This window comes from Heteronotia binoei, chromosome 4 (assembly GCF_032191835.1).
Source record: "Heteronotia binoei isolate CCM8104 ecotype False Entrance Well chromosome 4, APGP_CSIRO_Hbin_v1, whole genome shotgun sequence".
NCBI classification, from domain to species: Eukaryota; Metazoa; Chordata; class Lepidosauria; order Squamata; family Gekkonidae; genus Heteronotia; species Heteronotia binoei.
The window spans coordinates 103,139,415-103,158,754 of NC_083226.1; the positions used below are offsets into that span (position 1 = coordinate 103,139,415).

The following is a 19,340-nucleotide window of genomic DNA, read 5'->3' on the forward strand; positions in this document are numbered from 1 at the left end:
TTAATTCACAGATTGTTTATTTCCATCTTTTAAAATGCCCACATCAGACAAAACAAAAATTTATTACAATCACCAAATTGCCATTTCTTCATTGTTTTACAGAAATCCATGTAAACCATATACCTGCACTTCAGAATACATAAGTATAAAATGACTCATTTTAAACACTTTACAAGCAAAAAATGCACAAACCAACAAACAACCTGAAATGTTCACAGTGCAGGGCACCAAAGGAACCCATAAAGAAGTTCATATCCAACTACTTTAAGACATGATAGCAATCAAATACATACAGCTTTGAAATATGGTACCTTTTAAACTGGAAAAATATTGCATATTTATTACATACTTTTCAACCCATTTTAAGGCTCGATTATTAAATCCAGTTTTTGTAGCATTTAGGAATTCTTAATGAACTCAAACACTGGCTCTTCTAAGGAAGATATTCTTTGCAAAACAGGAGTACTTGGAGGGCAGATCTTGCTATTGTTTCATTCCATTTCATGTTGCCAACACAGCCATTTAAAATTTTGTGCAACGAAGGAATCCATTTCAAATGTAAGAATCACACAACTGCACCAGTGTTCCTGTTTCTCATTCAGTTGTAATATGGAAAGGAAACAGCAGTAACATTCCTGGGAAGCCAAGTGACAAGTAAGATGATGTTTGGCACAAGCAGCCTGAAAATCCAATTTGCAATGGTGGAGAAACTGGAAAATTAGGCACTTTATTGCTAGGAAAGTCAAACTGCAATACTGAGCATCCTCCCCCCCCCCCCTTTAAATGAAGATGATCATATAAAAAGTGGTACTGTTACACATCACCAGCCTTTCAGCTATTTTACTCTTAAAGAGATCAACAAATCCAATGTATTTACTGATCTGAACTAATTCTTGCTTGCAGAGGGCAGGCATACTCAATATTTTTTTAAAAGTAACTTGGAAAGAAAACTGAGTTCACATGGGAACTAACCTAAGCCTCTTTCATTAAAGAGAGAGAAAAGCAACATTTCATATGTAAGCTTTCTCGTACTTTAGTACAGATTCACCAAACTTTCCAGCTTAAATATTTACCTCATCTTGACCAAAATCCGAAATACTGACACAAACTGCAAAAGTAATGGAGGGGGGGGGGGGAGGAACAGACATCTATCAGCAGTTCTGCAGGAAAGTTACATTCACATATTCAAACGTTCATTCAGCACAATTGCAGGGTAATCATTTCTACTACAGTTATCTTCCAGTCTGTTCTCTTTAACTACCCCTTTTCACATTTTGATATACATATTTGAACTGTTGAATCCTCATGTATCTGCATCTACTTCTTAAATAATAAGCTCATTGTATGTCAGTCAAAATACTACTGGATACATTGCTGCAAGAGAACTGTGGCACAATTACAAACCAGATTAAGTGTTGAATTGGCATGGCTTGTCTTGGCCATAAGTTGAATTTGTCCACTGCAGAACCTTAAAAGGCTAGTTTACATTCTATACAGTTAAGTTGTTTCCCAAAATCCTCCTTTTTTTTTGTTAAATCTTCATAGATGCAATTTTTTTCTAGTAGAAGGTATTTTGAATAGACATTTCAAAAGAGAGAAACAATAATACTAGCACATGAAAAGCAAACTGGCCATGGCTAACACCACTGCCAAAGCACAACGAAACTCAAAAGCTGGTTAAGACCAGAATCCAGCATTTCTTGATATTAACACAATGTAAAATGATATGCCTATACAAAGAGTTCCAGTACAGTGCAACAAATAAAAGGAGAATCTAGCTACCATCTAGCCAGAATAATGATTCTGAAGAACAAAACAGAAGTTTGCCTTTAGCCTGCAAGAGTCATAAAGGGCTACATAAATCCAGATAACCCTGGTGTCCACATAAGTTTTGTTTGGGTTGCCATCTTGTTGTGAAATCTGGGAAACTCACAAGCAACTGTGCATCAGAGCAATTTAAATGCCTAAATTAGTACTAATGCTAAAATACTCCTTAACTCTAAAAACACACAGCAATTTAAACAAATTTTTAAAAATGCCCTGTAATGCATAGTTGAGAACTAGCACATCAACCACTGGAAAGAATTTCTGTAGGTAAAAGCTATACTGCATTTAAAGTGCAACACTGTATGATACCTCTTCCATACTGCAATGACAACAAAGCCTCACAGCCCATCACTAGGTCCCTGCATTGCTTAAAAACCTGAGAAAGGATCAAGGCTGGATTTAGGAAACCCACTCAACTGCACCCAGGCAGTTTCCTGTTCTGATACTTGTTCGTCTGTCAGAGGTCAAAACTCTTCATGATAGCATCGTGGTCAAACCTGAAGCCCAGAAAAGCTCGTGAGGAGAAAGTGAACTTGCAATGGCCATTGCATGACACCGATTGTCCGTGTTCTAGGAGTTGGTGGTCTTCACTGGCACAACAAACATCATATGTAGCTTCTGCATTAGAAAGATGAGCAAACCTTCAGCGGTAGTAACAAAAGGTCAAAATGACAAAAGCCCCACTAATAAGATTAAAAATCAGCGCACGAAACGGAATACCAAAGAATGCTTCCTTTAAACTGACAACAATTATTAAAGCCAAAGTTCACTGCAGGTTCTTTACACAAGTATGCAGCATCTGCTTTTTCAAGGTTTCTTTCTTCTGGAGGGCAAATTCTCAGAATTCACCAAGTTCTGAAACAACAACACCCAACTAGAGAAGCAAGCAGAACTCAGAAGACTTTCCAGAGGTCCAATATCCCTGACCTTTGATCCTGGCATGGTCAAAGGTTGATGCAACCCCACTTGTAAAAACCATTCCCATTTAGCATATGGATTTATAGCCAAAATAGGATGCAGTTTCAATATATGATTTACCACACCACAGCAAAAGATAACTATTGCAAAATGTGGTATCTGTTTCTGCAGCCCCGGTATATTTCTCATATTCTTCCTTTTTCAAGTAGTCATGTACTTGGCCCTCATATCTACAGAGCAAATGGGAACATCTGGGCAATGTCTAGCTATTATAGGTCTAAAGGATGGTCTTTAGTGGTTAGGAAGGTTACCTGTCCCACCCTAAAAGCTTGAAATATTATTATTGTGCTACTGTATCTTTATCCAGTAACCCAGTACTGATGTCTTGTAACTGCCCTTGAATGACAGTCAAGTGCCATGACCTGTAGTGGAGTCCTATGATTCCCAAGGGGCTACAAATTTACTGGGGGGCACACAGGAGCCTCTTCTCTCCAATGCATGACTTTTGGCAGCCAGCAGAGGAGACTGGCTTTGATACTGCTCACCTCTCCTGAAATAAAATCCTAAATTTTCTCCTCAGGCTCTTAAGGAAATGCCACAAGGTAAGCAAGAATCAAACCTAAGAAGTTGGTTGATGGCAATCATGCACAAGACAAGAGTTTCTGTCTGTACAACAACAACAACAACAACTTTTATTTGTATCCCGCCCTCCCCGCCGGAGCAGGCTCAGGGCGGCTAACATTTCATACATCAATTATACAATCATTAAAACTACTACATTAACAGTGTAATTAAAATTCTAGTTAAAATTCTAAAATTAATAACATATATACTGGTGCTATGATTACGTTTACGTTTATGATGGCGAGTTCTTTAGCAGTTTCCCCCTTATTCGGTGAAGGCCAACCGGAAGAGGGTAGTCTTGCAGGCCCTGCGGAACTGTTCAAGGTCCTGCAGGGCCCGCATTTCCTCTGGAAGTTGGTTCCACAGGAGCCATAGTAGAGAAAGCTCGGTTGCAGGTGCTTTGCAACTTCACCTCTTTCGGCCTGGGGATGTTCAGCAGGTTTTTCCCAGCTGACCTCAGTGCTCTCTGGGGTTCATACGGGGAGAGACGGTCCCTAAGGTAGGCAGGTCCTCGACCATATAGGGCTTTAAAGGTGATAACCAGCACTTTGTAACGAATCCGGTATACAACTGGCAGCCAGTGCAATTCGCGCAGCCCAGGCTGTATGTGGCCCCACATTGGGAGCCCCAACAGCAATCTAGCCGCCGCGTTCTGCACTAGCTGCAGCTTCCGGATTCGGTACAGAGGCAGCCCCATGTAGAGGGCATTACAGTAGTCAAGTCTCGAGGTGACTGTTGCATGAATCACCATTGCCAGATCTTGACGCTCTAGGAAGGGAGCCAGCTGCTTTCCCCGCCTCAGGTGGAAAAAGGCTGACTTGGCAGTGGCTGCAATCTGGGCCTCCATTGATAGTGAAGGCTCCAGTAAAACTCCCAGGCTCCTGACCCGGCACGCCGCTTTCAGCAGCGCTCCGTCGAAGACCGGGAGAGGTATTTCTCTTCCCCGGGCGCCCCGATCTAGGCAAAGGACTTCTGTCTTCGCTGGATTCAATTTCAGTCCACTCTGCCTTAACCAAGTTGCCATAGCCTGCAGAGCCCGGTCTAAATTCTCTGGGACGCAGTCAGGCCGGCCGTCCATTAGTAGATAGAGCTGGGTGTCATCTGCATATCGGTGGCACCCAAGCCCGTAACTCCTGGCAATCTGGGCAAGGGGGCGCATATAGATGTTAAATAACATCGGTGAGAGAACTGCTCCCTGAGGCACACCACAATCTAGTGTGCGTCTCTGGGACAGCTCGCCTCCGATTGCCACCCTTTGTCCCCGATCTTCAAGGAAGGAGGAGAGCCATTGTAGGGCTGACCCCCTAACCCCCACATCGGCGAGGCGGTGGGTCAGTAACCGATGGTCGACCGTATCAAATGCAGCCGACAGATCTAACAACATCAGCACTGCCACACCACCTCGATCCAGATGCCGTTGGAGATCATCCACCAGGGCGACCAGCACTGTCTCCGTCCCGTGGCCCGGGCGAAAGCCAGACTGGCAAGGGTCTAAGATGGAAGCGTCATCCAGAAAGCCCTGTAGCTGCGACGCCACTGCCCTCTCTATAAGTTTACCTAAGAACGGTAAATTAGAGACCAGTCGGTAATTTGCCAATTCGGCCGGGTCTGCTGTACTTTTTTTTAGGAGGGGACGGACCAAGGCTTCTTTTAGAGGTGTTGGAAAACGCCCCTCCAAGAGGGATCTATTTATGATGTCCCGTAAAGGACATCTAAGCTCCCTCGGGCAAGATTTAATTAGCAGGAGGGGCATGGGTCCAAATCACAAGTTGTAGGGCGCGCAGAAGAGAGAATTCCGTCAACTTCCTCCAGGCTGAGTGGGTCGAAATGATCCAGGATTAAACCGGAAGACAGGCACGGAGCCTCGAGTTCATGTACTGTATCTAACGTGATGGGCAGGTCCTGGCGGAACGACGTGATTTTGTCTGCAAAAAATTTCGCAAAAGCCTCACAGCCTATTTCCAATTCTCTAATATTTGGTCTGCCCTGCGGCCGTGTGGTTAAATGCCCAATTATTTTAAACAATTGTGCCGGGCGCGACTTTGCAGACGCAATCTTGGCCGTGAAGTAGTTTTTCTTCGTGGCCTTGACTGCCATCTCATAAGACCTCATAAACGTTCTGTAGGATGTTCTCGTCGCTTCGTCTAGTCGTCGGAGTCCTTGTTTCAGTCGGCGTAGCTCCAAGGTATACCAAGGAGCCAGCCTCGAACGAGGGCACAGAGGACGTTGAGGTGCGATCTCGTTGATTACCCCGGATAGCCGATCTTGCCAGGCATCAACCAGGGTGTCAAGGGAATCGCCAGGGGGCCAAGGATCCCGAAGAGCCATTTGGAACCGTTCCGGGTCCATCAGGCCCCGCGAGCGAGCCAAAATAGGCTCTCCGCCCTTACAGGGTTGTGGCAGCGCTTCCATACGAGCCTTGAGGGCTAAGTGATCCGACCATGGTATCGCCTCAGTTGCGATTTCGTTCACTTGAATCGCCTGACATCTGTGTATCCCATCTGACATCTGTGTATACACGCCTGACATCTGTGTATCCCATCTATAATCATAAATATGACCGTATAAATATAGTCGCCCTGTACAGATGGAGATCTTGTTTTATGGCCTAATGTTTTACTTGAGGTTTGGGCCAAAATATCTATCCTTACACTCTTCTCCAGTCTCTAAACCAGGCAAAAGGCAAAACTGAAGCTGCAGCCTACTTCTTATATCCAGGATCATGGGAAGTGGAGTACCATGTCAAACAGGATTGGGAAGATCCAGATATCCCCCCCTCGAGAAAATACATAATCTCTCTCTTCCTTATGCCAGCTAAAGCTCATTGGGTTTCTAATTAGAAAATAAAAGATTTACCTAATTTTGCAGTGATATACAAAACTATGGAATTTCTTCACCATTGACAAAATTTATGACCAGTTTCAATCTATGGATAATCCATTTTATCAACCTACAACACTTGAACTTTGATTTCCCTTTTTAGAATATGCAGCTAAAGAAAATGACCCAACTGTCTCTATTCCAACAGTTTACTTCTTCTTAGATTGATCTGAAAGATACATCAATATAAATGTAATACTATAAACCCTGAATTGTACTTTGACAGATGTATATAGAAGACATATTTATACTGCATGTTTCTCCCCCTTCTCCAGTTACCAGTGAATGTTAATGTTTAATTTCTGATTGAATCCTATTAATGCTGTGTTCGATTGTCCACATTAAGTACAAATTAAAATAAAACGTTTTTATGTAAAAAAGGATGTCCTCCTCTCTTCAAGGAAGGCAAATCCAATGCACCATTTCTCATATTAATTACATTAAGTTTTCCTATTAGTAGTCTTTTAAACAATGGCTGTAAGGAACACAATATTAAAGAGTAAGAAACATTTCTCAGAATTAATATGCCTCCTTACACACAGACAATAATATGAAGTGAGAAAGAAGGTACTACCTTTAGATATTAGCATACAAAATTGAAGAAATATGAGTACACTTGCCTGTTTCAAAGTTATCTTGAAGCTTTCTTGGATGCAACTTCTTTTCACATTTCTAAGTAAGAAGATGACCATGTGTTACATTCACACATTATAAATATCTTTAAAATAATGTGTACTACCTAACCATAATTATGTAGAGCAAGTCACATTCATTCCAGAATTTTGTCATTCACTAAGTTCACTCCCATATTTATGGAACTAGGGAAAAGAGACTGAAAAACTACTGTGCCAGAGTAGTAACCTGATAAAGCAATTCAAGGTGGAGGCTGCTTTCTAAATAGGTCTGCTCCATTCTGAGACAGAATGATGCACTTCAACCAGAGCTCCTAAACCTAACACCCCCCACACATAACCTGTACAGACACATCCTCAGTCATTTCTCTCTTCTACAGGTTCTTCTCATACCAGTGAATCCCCACCTCTCATCATTCATAAGATACTCTTAACTCTTTTGCATCCCTCTCCTATACCGGCTTGATCCACAATCCCTTTGCAATAACATCACTTTGTAAAGGACCTTCCTATTCTAGAAGGTCCCATCTCCTGAATCCCATAACAGAACTTCCTCCAACAGGGCAGTTTCTGCTTCTCTCATGCTTCCCAACAACTCTCAACTTATATCCTACTGAATGTCAGCTTCTCCACCTTTCTCTCTTTCTACCTTCCTTATCATCACCAGCCCAAGTCTTCTTTCTCTCTCATCCAACCCATGATCTCTTTGGATCCTCTCAGACTGCTGCCTCATCTTGACTCTGTCCACTTCTCCTATCACATTATCCCAGCTTTGGCATGTGGATGTGAAAGCCAACACTAAAACTCTGTCTTGAGCATCTTCTTGAACTGCATTTGAATAATCTGAAGTATATAACATGAGCAACAATGGACAGAAAATGTGTATGAAGAAAAGTGAAGCAACCTCCATTACACAAACCAGTGATTCTTAATGGGATCCAGCTACAAATCTTTTAAGTTTATTCAGAATTTTTGGAGGCAAATGGGATTTTAGGCAGCCTCTTCTCCACATCTGTGTTGGCTTCTAACAGCCATGATAGTGCTTTAGACCAGGGGTGTCAAACATGTGGCCCAGGGGCCAAATCATGCCCCCAAGCAACTGGCTGCCATCTGCTTCCTTCTCTCTTTCTCTTGCTTCCTTCTGCATAGCAGCTTATTTTGCAAGGCTTGCTCAATCGCACAGGAGCTATAGAGCAAAACCTCTATTTTTTCCATTGGCTGAGGCTCCTTTCTTGCGGAGGAAGGCAGGGAGGCAGAGCTTGCTTTGCCAGGCTCTCTCAATCCCACAGCAGATCTACAGAGCCAAGCCTCTAATCCTTCTATTGGCTTAAGCTCCTCCCCCTCCTGGTCCCCTGGGGAAGGAAGGAAAGAGCCAGAGCTTCCTTTGCCCAGTTCCCTGGATTCCTTAGGAGAAATACAAAGAAAGCACCTTTAAGACCAACAAATGCTAATGTTTTAAGCATGTTTTAAGTTTTTAAAAAATCTTTAATTGTGTTTGTGTCCTTTATAAATTTTATCTCTGCTACCTAATCTTAAATAGGTACACATATGGCCCAGTCCAACATGGCCCAGCCTGACAAGGTCTCATTTATGTCAGTTCCAGCTTTCATAACAAATGTGTCTGACACCCCTGCTTTAGACAGTGTACCCTGCCCTGAGCATCAATTCTCATATTCTTCTCCCAAGACCCTGGAAAGAATGGCATACAATGAGAAATCAAAGCTACAAGGAGACAGAATGTGCACCATATCCTATGTTTATTTCAAAAATGTACCTATATTAAGTCTAATTTTAAAAACTGCTTTTATGTCTTATTGTTTATTTGTGACTTATTTATTTATTTATTTATTTTATGACTTATATCCCGCCCTTCCCAACAAGTGGCTCAGGGCGGCTCACAACACAAGAATCTGACATATTTAAACACATTTAAATTTTAAACATTAAACCATTTAAAACATTTAGAACATTGGGGATAGCAGACATCTAATGTAACTACGCTCAGTATCTTGTATCAGCTAGTCATAGGCCAGCCGGAAGAGGGTTGTCTTACAGGCCCTGCGGAACTGGGCGAAGTCCCGCAGGGCCCTCACCTCTTCCGGCAGCTGGTTCCACCAGGAGGGGGCCGTAATAGAAAAGGCCCGGTCCCTTGTAGATTTTAAGCGGGCTTCCTTTGGCCCGGGGATAACCAGGAGATTTTGAGTTCCTGATCTCAGTACTCTCTGGGGAACGTGTGGGGAGAGACGGTCCTTCAGGTAGGCAGGTCCTAGGCCACTTAGGATATATTTTATGAAAATATTGCATGGTTGGTGCCTGGTAGTGGTAGTAATATATAAGAACTGTTAACTTTAAGCATTCTTGGAGAAAGTCAGAAAACAGGTTCATCATCTTCCTACCAAATCCAGCCAAAAGCTGGAACAGGAAAGCCCTAAACTAACAGCCAGCACCCACTGGCCCACAGCCTAAGTTGATCTTGCCAGTTATATGCATTTAAGCTATAGGTCTTAGGTTAAACTGCAGTCAAAAAGCACGGCCTGATTTTTTGCACAAGGATTAACTACAGTTTGCATACCAGCCACCCAGTCAGTTGAATATCATTAACTAGCTATTATATGACCACAGTGAAATACAAGAAAACAATGATATAGCTGGCAATTTTTCCTGTTCTTCCTACCCAACCTCTCCAAATCTTCTTCAGTGGCCCTCCTTCAGGTTCTCCAATCATCTGATGCTAGGTGGTTGGAAACCTGGGAAAGGCCCTTCTCAGTCCTGGCACCAAAATTATGGAATTTCTTTTCCAGGAGATTCATATTTCCCTTTCTATCACTGTGTTCCACCAGCAGGTGAAGTCCTTTTTGTTGTTGTTGTTTTATTTGGTGCTACCTCATTGATTTCCACTTGATCCTTCCTCACATTCATGTTTTGTTTATATGTTCTATAACATATTTTAACTATTTTAATATATTTATGTGTGTTTTTAATCTTGTTTTAATACTCTGATGATTCACCTCCTTACCTTAGAGATCCTAAGGTGGGTGGAAATTTGACTTTAAAATATTTAAATATTTCATTATGATATCATCTGTGAGCAAGAGAGTGCTGCTTGCTCTTCTGCTTGGGGCAAACCTACCCAAACAGCAAAACTTCACCTACAGGGCTTGCTATACCTAGGCATCTCCAAATAGGCTTGTTTTTCAACAGCCGTTATTACCATACATTGATAAATGTCAAAAAAAAGCATTCATGTTTACAAAAACCTTATCTAACACTATTAAAAACTTTTACGACAGCTTTTTAAGTTAATTACACTGTTTTACAATATCAATTAATTTTTAAATAAGCATATATTATATACTTGTTGCTGGAAGTACATATTAACACAGGGGTGTCGAACTCATGAGGGCTGGATTTGACATAAATGAGACCTTGTCAGGCCGAGCCATGTGTATTATAAAATGTAATGCCATATAAACTTTATAAAGGGCACAGACACACAATTAAAGATTGTTTTTTTGCTTGAAATAAAACATGCTTAAAATATTAGCCCACTTGCAATATTTTGTTTTACAGTCTCTGATAAATGTCACCTCTTGCTATGAATTATTGCATCAAAAACTGCAGAAAATGCCTGTGCTGTACCAGTCTTGAATATATGGTATGCTGTTCAGGTGTGCATATCTGTAAGTTGCAAAGCGACTTTTGATTCATTGACATTCATTACAGACATCTCATGGTCAATGCTTTGAGCCTAAGACCCAGAGGAACATGAAGCAGCTGGACATTGTGAGCTTTTGTACAGAAGTTGCTTCACGTACTAGTCAAGAACATGTGAAGGCACCATGGCACAGACTGAGGGCTATGTGCCTGTCTACAAAAGTATAATTTTCCCCAGAAAAATGACTACAACTCACAAAAAAATACAACTTCCCCCCCCCCCAAATAAAACAACTACAAGAACAGAGAGACAGCCATGTACAGTGGTCAGTGTCAGCTCAGCCTACTATCTGAGAAGTCTAAATTCAAGACCCCCAAAGGAAAATGTGAAAGAAAAAAATAAGGAAAAATTGTTGGGTAAACCTGGGGTGGAACACACTCTCAACCTAATGCTGATATTTCTCTTCTAAATAGTTCACATGCTTTCCTATTGAGAAAGACTGGAGGGCATGAGTACAGTGAAAGAGAGGAAGGGAACCGGGTTACAAGCCCAACAAAACTCTCTCTCTCTCTGTAGCAAGGCAAAAAGCTCATACCTTCACTAAAACGTTGCTAGTCTTAAAAGCATTCTTTGTAGCTCTCCTGACGGTGGGGACTGGGCAAAGGAAACTCTGGATCTTTCTTTCCTTCCCCAGGGCAGGAGGAGGGGGAGGAGCCTCAGTCATTTATTAAAAGGAAGAGAGGCTTGTCTCAGTAGCTCTGCAGAGTGATTAATTGAGCCTGGCAAACTTAATCACCTAGCAGAGCTTTAAAGCCAAGTTCCCTCATTGGCTGAGGCTGCTCTTCCCTCCTCCCTTTGGGAAAAGGGAGTGGGGAGAGGGAAAGGCTGCTTTGCTGCTGTCGGGGAAGAAACACAAAATGACTATCAAAAAAAACAGGCAAGAAAATGAAGCACATAAGAACATAAGAGAAGCTATGTTGGATCAGTTGGATGCCCATCCAGTCCATGTTGGATGCGCATCCAGTCCAACACTCTGTGTCACAAAGTGGCCAAAAAAAATTTATATATAAACACACACACACACTGTGGCTAATAGCCACTGATGGACCTCTGCTCCATATTTTTATCTCACACCCTCTTGAAGCTGGCTATGCTTGTAGCCGCCACCACCTCCTGTGGCAGTGAATTCCTCATGTTAATCACCCTTTGGGTGAAGAAGTAATTCCTTTTATCCGTTGTAACCCGACTGCTCAGCAATTTCATCGAATGCCCACGAGTTCTTGTATTGTGAGAAAGGGAGAAAAGGACTTCTTTCTCTACTTTCTCCATCCCAAGCATTATCTTGTAAACCTCTATCATGTCACCCCATAGTCGATGTTTCTCCAAGCTAAAGATCCCCAAGCATTTTGACCTTTCTTCATAGGCAAAGTGTTCCAACCCTTTAATCATTCTAGTTGCCCTTTTCTGGACTTTTTCCAATGCTATAATATCCCTTTTGAGGTGCGGTGACCAGAATTGCACACAGTACTCCAAATGAGACCGCACCATCGATTTATACAGGGGCATTATGATACTGGCTGATTTGTTTTCAATTCCCTTTCTAATAATTCCCAGCATGGCGTTGGCCTTTTTTATTGCAATCGCACACTGTCTTGACATTTTCAGTGAGTTATCTACCATGACCCCAAGATCTCTCTCTTGGTCAGTCTCTGCCAGTTCACAACCCATCAACTTGTATTTGGAGCTGGGATTTTTGGCCCCAATGTGCATTACTTTACACTTGGCCATATTGAACCTCTTCTGCCACATTGACGCCCACTCAGCCAGCCTCAACAGATCCCTTTGGAGTGCCTCACAATCCTCTCTGGTTCTCACCACCCTGAACAATTTAGTGCCATCTGCAAACTTGGCCACTTCACTGCTTACTCCCAACTCCAAATCATTTATGAACAAGTTAAAAAGCATGGGACCCAGTACTGAGCCCTGCAGCACCCCATTGCTTACTGTCCTCCACTGCGAAGACTGCCCATTTATACTCACTCTCTGCTTTCTATTAATTAGCCAGTTTTTGTACCACAAGAGGACCTTGTCCTTTTACTCCATGACTCTCGAGCTTACTAAGGAGCCTTTGATGAGGAACTTTATCAAAAGCTTTCTGGAAGTCAAGGTAAATAACATCTATTGGGTCTCCTTTGTCCACATGTTTGTTTACCCCCTCAAAGAAATGTAACAGGTTAGTGAGGCAAGATCTTCCCTTACAGAACCCATGCTGAGTCTTCCTCAATAACTCGTGTTCATCAATGTGCCTACTCATTCTGTCCTTGATAATGGTTTCTACCAACTTTCCGGTATTGAAGTCAGACTGACTGGCCTGTAATTTCCCGGATCTCTTCTGGAACACTTTTTAAAGATGTGGGTGACATTTGCTACCTTCTAGTCCTCAGGAACGGAGGCAGATTTCAATGAACGGAGGCAGATTTCAATTTTTGTCAGAAGATCCACAAGTTCAACTTTGAGTTCCTTCAGAACTCTTGGATGTATGCCATCCAGACATGGTGACTTATAAGTTTTTAATTCGTCTATCAGTTGCAGGACCTCCTCTCTTGTCACCTCAATCTGACTCAGGTCTTTCAACACCCCTTCCAAAATAAGTTGTTCTGGGGCGGGCAAACACTTCTCATCTTCCACGGTGAAGACAGAGGCAAAAAATGCATTCAGCTTCTCTGCTTTTTCCCTATCCTCCTTCAGTAATCCTTTTACCCCTTGGTAATCCAAGGGCTCCACTGCCTCCCTTGCTGGTTTCCTGCTTCTAATATATTTGAAGAAATTTTTTATTGTTGGTCTTTATGTTTTTTGCAATATGCTCCTCATAGTTCCTGTTGCTGGAGGGCCTGATTGGAGCCCTCCGTGGGCCACATGTTTGACACCTACGTTACCAGTTCTAACTAAAGTTAATATTTTCAGCATTTCTTGATCACTGAACAACAATATTTGATTAGTCAACTGCCTAACCCCTGGCCATATTCCTAATCAACAATTCAAAGTATCACAAATAGTGTCCTCAGCAAGGTGCAATTCTCATTTCCCATTGTGTATCTTACCAAAGTTTGATTCTGTTTAACTGGCTGACTATGGACACCATTTGCTCTCTTCTTTTGGTTAGGAGTGTCTTGGTATTGCTTTCTGCCATTGCCTCGTATGCTCTGAATACATCACAACATAAAGAAAAAAGAGAGAACACAACAGTCAAAAGACCCAAAATCTGTAAGTTTAAGTAGGCCACTGTATAACTATGTTGCACATGAGAAACAACTGAATACACAATTCTCCAGTGAATACACAATGCTCCAGGGAATACATTAATATATTCTAATAAAATCTCATCCCTATTTAACTGTTATTAATTTGCGGTTCAAGAAATTAAAATGTCATAATCTACACAGGAAACCCCTAGGCTCAAAGAATTTAAGCTAATCTGAATTCAGTAAAAGAAACTGACCTTTAGTTTTAAAGTTTCAGACATCTCAAAATGATTGTTGTATGGCTTTTGTTGCTGTAGCTGTCTGTGCTTTGTCCACTGATCTCCTGAAGGACCATCTGCCGGCACTTGCTGGCTAAAATGAAGCTTTGATCTAACCCATCAAAAAAGCATCTTATTTAGAAAAACTCAGCAGATGAACATTAGGAACATAAGAAACATAAGAAACTACAACAGGCAGCTTACAAAAGAGAGGAAGTTATGCATCCCTGTAACAAGACCATTCTTGTCAAATGCCTATTACAACAATATATAATAAATTTCCTCTTTAGGGTATTACCACTCATTACAAAGGCATTACAGAATGGTAAACATAGTTATAGGTGCTAACTACAGAACTGTCAATCGAATGATCTTCATTGCTTTAAGATGGTATAAAGTAATCTAGGCAACACCAGAGACAAAGATTAGCTACCCCAGCAGCAGTTCACAGTAAAGAATGCACCCCTTCCCTGCCAGGCCTTTTACTTAATCTTTCCATTTTCAGCGACTTAAGTTTTTCATATAAAGACCAACCAAGGAGTAGTGCATCATGCTGCTCTTCTATACACAAGGGATTTCTAGCAGCTTTAACAAAAATATTCATCCACATGCATTATAGCATAGTCTGGAAAAGACTGGCCAATTTATTTGACATTAATCTTCTTGGAAGAATTTTTGTTCCTTTTAATTTTTACTGTATTAAGTATCTGCCACTCTGCCTACAATGTCTTGAATGTATAATTTCATTTTTCTCTCCCCCAAAAAAGATTAAATGGCTTGTAGGAAAACCAGGAGCCTTGTGTTTTATTTACATATTATATTCCACATATAAGGAAGATGAGGATGAAGAACAAAAATATACAGCCCCCAGTGCGCACAAACACAACTGCGATTTCTCAAATGTTGGAACTGGACCCAAGTGGTTGTGTAAGACAGAACAGGGTGGGATGTGCTGTATACATCTTTCCAATACAGAGCTGAAATCATTCACACATACACTAGAAATTTATTAAGTTACAGTGTGTGTGTTAGATTTGTATCCAAGAAAGAAAATACAGTCCAGTGAATCAAAATACTGTCATAGAACACAAAGACTGACTTGCCTCACAGTATGTGTTGAATACGCACATACCAACTGAAACTATTTAAAGTTATATACATTGTAATAATAGTTTTACATATTTTTACAGTTACACATATCTGTTCAGTAACTACACTGCACTGCAGAACCGCCTTAAGGCTACATTACATTAGTATGGCATCTTTGAGCACAATCCTAAGGACACTTTCCTGGGAGTAAGCCCTACTGAATAGACCATAGCAGAATTCAGAGTAGACCTGCTTAAGATTGCTCTCTTCGTCTCCCAAAAGCTGCTAAATTCCTTTCAGGGATATTTCAGTTTACCAGGCATTTACTTAGCTGACTGTGATCATTGTTTTATCACCTGGAAATGAGTATTTTATAGCTATTAAAGCTCTCACTGCTATCTTGCCAGATAAAGAACAATGTAAACAGCTGTTTATTTTCAAAAAAAAAATATTTACAATTAGGTATTCATTTTCCACTACCACCCACCCACCAAGTGTAACAAAGTTATTAGCAGATGTCAAAATCTATCTAGCTTGTTACCTCATTTTTTCTGTGCTTGGTTTAGGTGGTGTGCTACCAGTGGATGAGAATCCATTGTCACTATCGGAGGAATCTCCATACCGTCGAGCAAGCCAATCTCTTAATGGTCTGTGAAGAAATTAAGACTTTTGTCAACAAAATCAAACTTCTTTTAGTAGCATTTAGCATAAGATGATTACCTATAGACAGAAATGAAGCATTACATTTTTATTTCCTTCTAAACATACCTGATGAAGGGAATAGCCATAAAAAACTTGTTAGGTGCCAAACCTAGCTTGGACTTTGGGGTCATATCATTCCTATGGCAAGGCAGTTTGTCAACCGAGAACCATTCAATGTTCTGAAACACAGAAAAGAGCTTTCTTAATTTGCATCCAGAGGACAGAACAGAATTTCACCTTCTTTTTTGTATGTTACTGGACCAACTACAAATGGACAAGACAAGCACCGCTCCCCAAAAAGGATGTCTGAGAAGAAGTTCCATTCCTTCACTGTCTTCTTACAAATCTATACTGACCATAATTTCCATCCTCACTCATGCTCCTTACTTACTATTTGCAAGTGTGTGTTGCCTATGAAAACAAGTTTTATCCCCATACCTTTTCAATTTGTAGAACTTTACATAACAAAGATTAACCAGAAAAAATAAACAATATAATAAAAAAAAAACCCAATACCTGGAATGATGTACAAATGTGCCACCTGATCATGGATTCTTAGTTCAATATAATCATCTTTATTGATATAGTCGTTTATATCAAAACTCACTGCCACAGGAGCTGGTGGTGGCTACAAGCATAGCCAGCTTTAAGAGGGGATTGGATAAAAATATGGAGCAGAGGTCCATCAGTGGCTATTAGCCACACTGTGTGTGTGTTGGACTGGATGGGCCATTGGCCTGATCCAACATGGCTTCTCTTATGTTCTTAATATAAAAGGAACATGTACTTAATGGAAAAGAAACAACATACAGCATCATGTTTCAATGTCAGTCTAACAAATTCACAGTACTGCAGTGTTAGCACTCCAAACAGCAGAAGATCCTGCCTACAAATGCTAGACAGGAAATGCTGCTGTTATTCCTTATAGTATTTACAGTGTGATCCTATGCAAAATAACTCCAGTGTAAGCTCACTGATTTCCACAATTAACTACTGAATAAATACTGTACAGTTCATTAACCTTTTTCAGTGCCTGAGAATTCAATCAGAGCCTACAAAAACATTACAAGTTATTATTTACCCGAATTTCTCTTCTTGTTTTAGGATTAAATTTTGTGTCCTTTGGAATACCTGGAATGATGTACAAACGTGCCACCTGATCATTGATTCTTAGTTCAATATAATCATCTTTATTGATATAGTCTTTTATATCAAAACCAGTTTCTTCAAACACCTGAAAGTAAATAGATCAAATTTTAAAACTGGCACTCATATTTTAATGCTATAAAAATGGCTGTCTTGTATCCTAATTTGAAGATACAAGAACACTGTAAAGTATTACTTTTACAGAAGTTCTCCACTACAGGTTTAAACAATGAAGTTTACCCAGCATCCACAGACCTTACAGAACAGAACTTTACCACATTTCCTCCTGCTGCAGTTCACTAAGCCCACCAGAAATATTGCTTGTGGGGATCAGAAGACCCTCAGAAATAATATCAGGGCAAAGTGCACATCTCTAGCAGGGAAAAGGAGTCAATGGAAATTGCTGTTCCATCTTCCAAAAACTTAAAGTGCTATTAAGTTCTCAAAGCTACATGGCTAAATACATTACATTGATTCTAGAAGATGTGCAAAACAAAAAACAGGATATACCAAAGCACCAAACCATCTCAAAACTACCCAACAATATTCAACTATGCCTCTGCAGCATCTTTTTGAGAAATACTTTTCTCCCCTCATACACCAGTCATGGGATATTAGGACAGTGAGGAAGATCAGTTTAAATCTACAGAGTTTCTGCCTTAGGTTAAGCTAATTCCCTGAGATAAGTGTAGGACTGGAGGGGGTGCATTTTGAAGGGAACAAACACTCTCATACCTTGCAAGTAGCCATGATATCTCACAACTGGGATGAGAGACACTCATAGTCTTTCAAATGGACAATGATGTTGTAAGGAAGCTCAGAGAAAAACCAATGTAGTTTGGCACGCAAATTGCAAGTAAGCCTCCATGTGAAAAGACCTCTCAGTGCAAAGCAAGGCATGGTAGGGACAGGCCACTGCAAGGAAAAAGGGTGCAAAACAAGCCAGGAAGGACTGTAAGCAAGTGGTCTTTTGGTTCTGGTTTTGCCCAATTGTGTATCAAAAACTGGAGTGGGGGTTTTGGGGGGAGCATCCACACAATGTCATGTCTGTCTTAATCATCTACTTTCCAGGGTTCCCCCTGGTTTGCTGCAATATTTCACAAAGCTGGTTTGATTCCATCCTTTCAGAAAGACTGTAGTTAAAGACTCTTTGTATGCCACATGGTTGGGAAGATGCACATTTCTGAAGGTCCCACACACATAACTGCCAAAAACTGCTAGATGACTGTAAAACAATGTTATAACAGACTATTTACTGCCCTATGAGAGTTTTTCTGAATGCCCAGCTTTCATTTTGTAAAAAAGCAAACTGTAAAGAAAAGGGGGCTTCTATCCCCATTCTTCTAAAATAGCAAAGCAATTATGTGTCGATTTCACATCTTGGAAATACAATGAAAAAGCGTTTACAATGAAAGAAGTGGATGCACTGGGTAGTTCACTTACAAAACACAGCTGGGCATTACAGGAATGAGCCTTGGGTTTAGTCCCTTCCTCCTATAGGCACTTCAGGGCAATTAGTTACAGTGCTTGCATTGTTTGGAATTCAGTTTAGAGAACAAGCACAGGCCATAGCTTGCCAGTTCAGATATAACGGTAAGCTATGGTTTGTGCTAAATACTAATTGAATCAGAGCACCCCAGAGGAAAAAGGACTGCATGAACCCAAACAATGCCATCTGAAGAGCCTTTTCCAATTTCTATCTGTAATTTCCTCAATACAAGGAAGGAATACAAAGACAATGTATGAAACAATAGGTTTCCTACCTGTAACTGATGATCTTCGAGTGGTCATCTGTGCATTCACACTCGTTGGATGAAGCACCAGCGCCGATCCCCAATCGGTCATACAAAAGTCCGGGATTTTTTGCCACCCGACCCCGGTAGGCATGCGTGACAGCCCCAGTGTGCATGCCCACCCGGTGGGTGTGAATATCCCACCAGTTTCTTCCCGCCGCCACCTAACAAGAGAACCATTACCGGCAGCAGAGGGGAAGGAGGGCGGGTAGTATGAATGCACAGATGACCACTCGAAGATCATCAGTTACAGGTAGGAAACGTGTTTATCTTCTTTGTGGTCTCTGTGCTTCACACTCATGGGAGATTAGCAAGCTAGGCTTACCTGGAGGAGGGAGCTGACGGTTATGCAGAAGTAGAGGCTTGAAGGACCAGGGTACCCAGCTGTGCTCTGCGATGCTTCCGGACATCCAGGGCATAATGTCGCATGAAGACATGAGGAGATGCCCTGGTTGTCCGCCAAAGAAGCACCCTTCAGAAATGCTGTGGACGTAGCCATAGCCCTAGTGGAATGCGCATGGAGTGGCCCTGGCAAGGGACGCTTAGCCAACAGG

At 41.3% G+C, this 19,340-nt stretch overlaps 1 protein-coding gene across 1 annotated transcript in view; it reads right to left on the minus strand.

Moving 5' to 3' along the window:
- DCP2 (decapping mRNA 2) overlaps window positions 1–19,340 on the minus strand; it is a 43,207-nt gene continuing 23,867 nt past the window's right edge. The window contains exons 5-11 of the mRNA XM_060235607.1: window positions 16,929–17,081; window positions 15,914–16,026; window positions 15,687–15,794; window positions 14,036–14,168; window positions 13,638–13,739; window positions 6,870–6,921; window positions 1–2,445 (exon numbers count right to left, since the gene is read on the minus strand). Coding sequence (XP_060091590.1) covers window positions 2,285–2,445; window positions 6,870–6,921; window positions 13,638–13,739; window positions 14,036–14,168; window positions 15,687–15,794; window positions 15,914–16,026; window positions 16,929–17,081 — 822 coding nt within the window. The 3' untranslated portion in view covers window positions 1–2,284. The remainder of the gene's footprint in view (window positions 2,446–6,869; window positions 6,922–13,637; window positions 13,740–14,035; window positions 14,169–15,686; window positions 15,795–15,913; window positions 16,027–16,928; window positions 17,082–19,340) is intronic.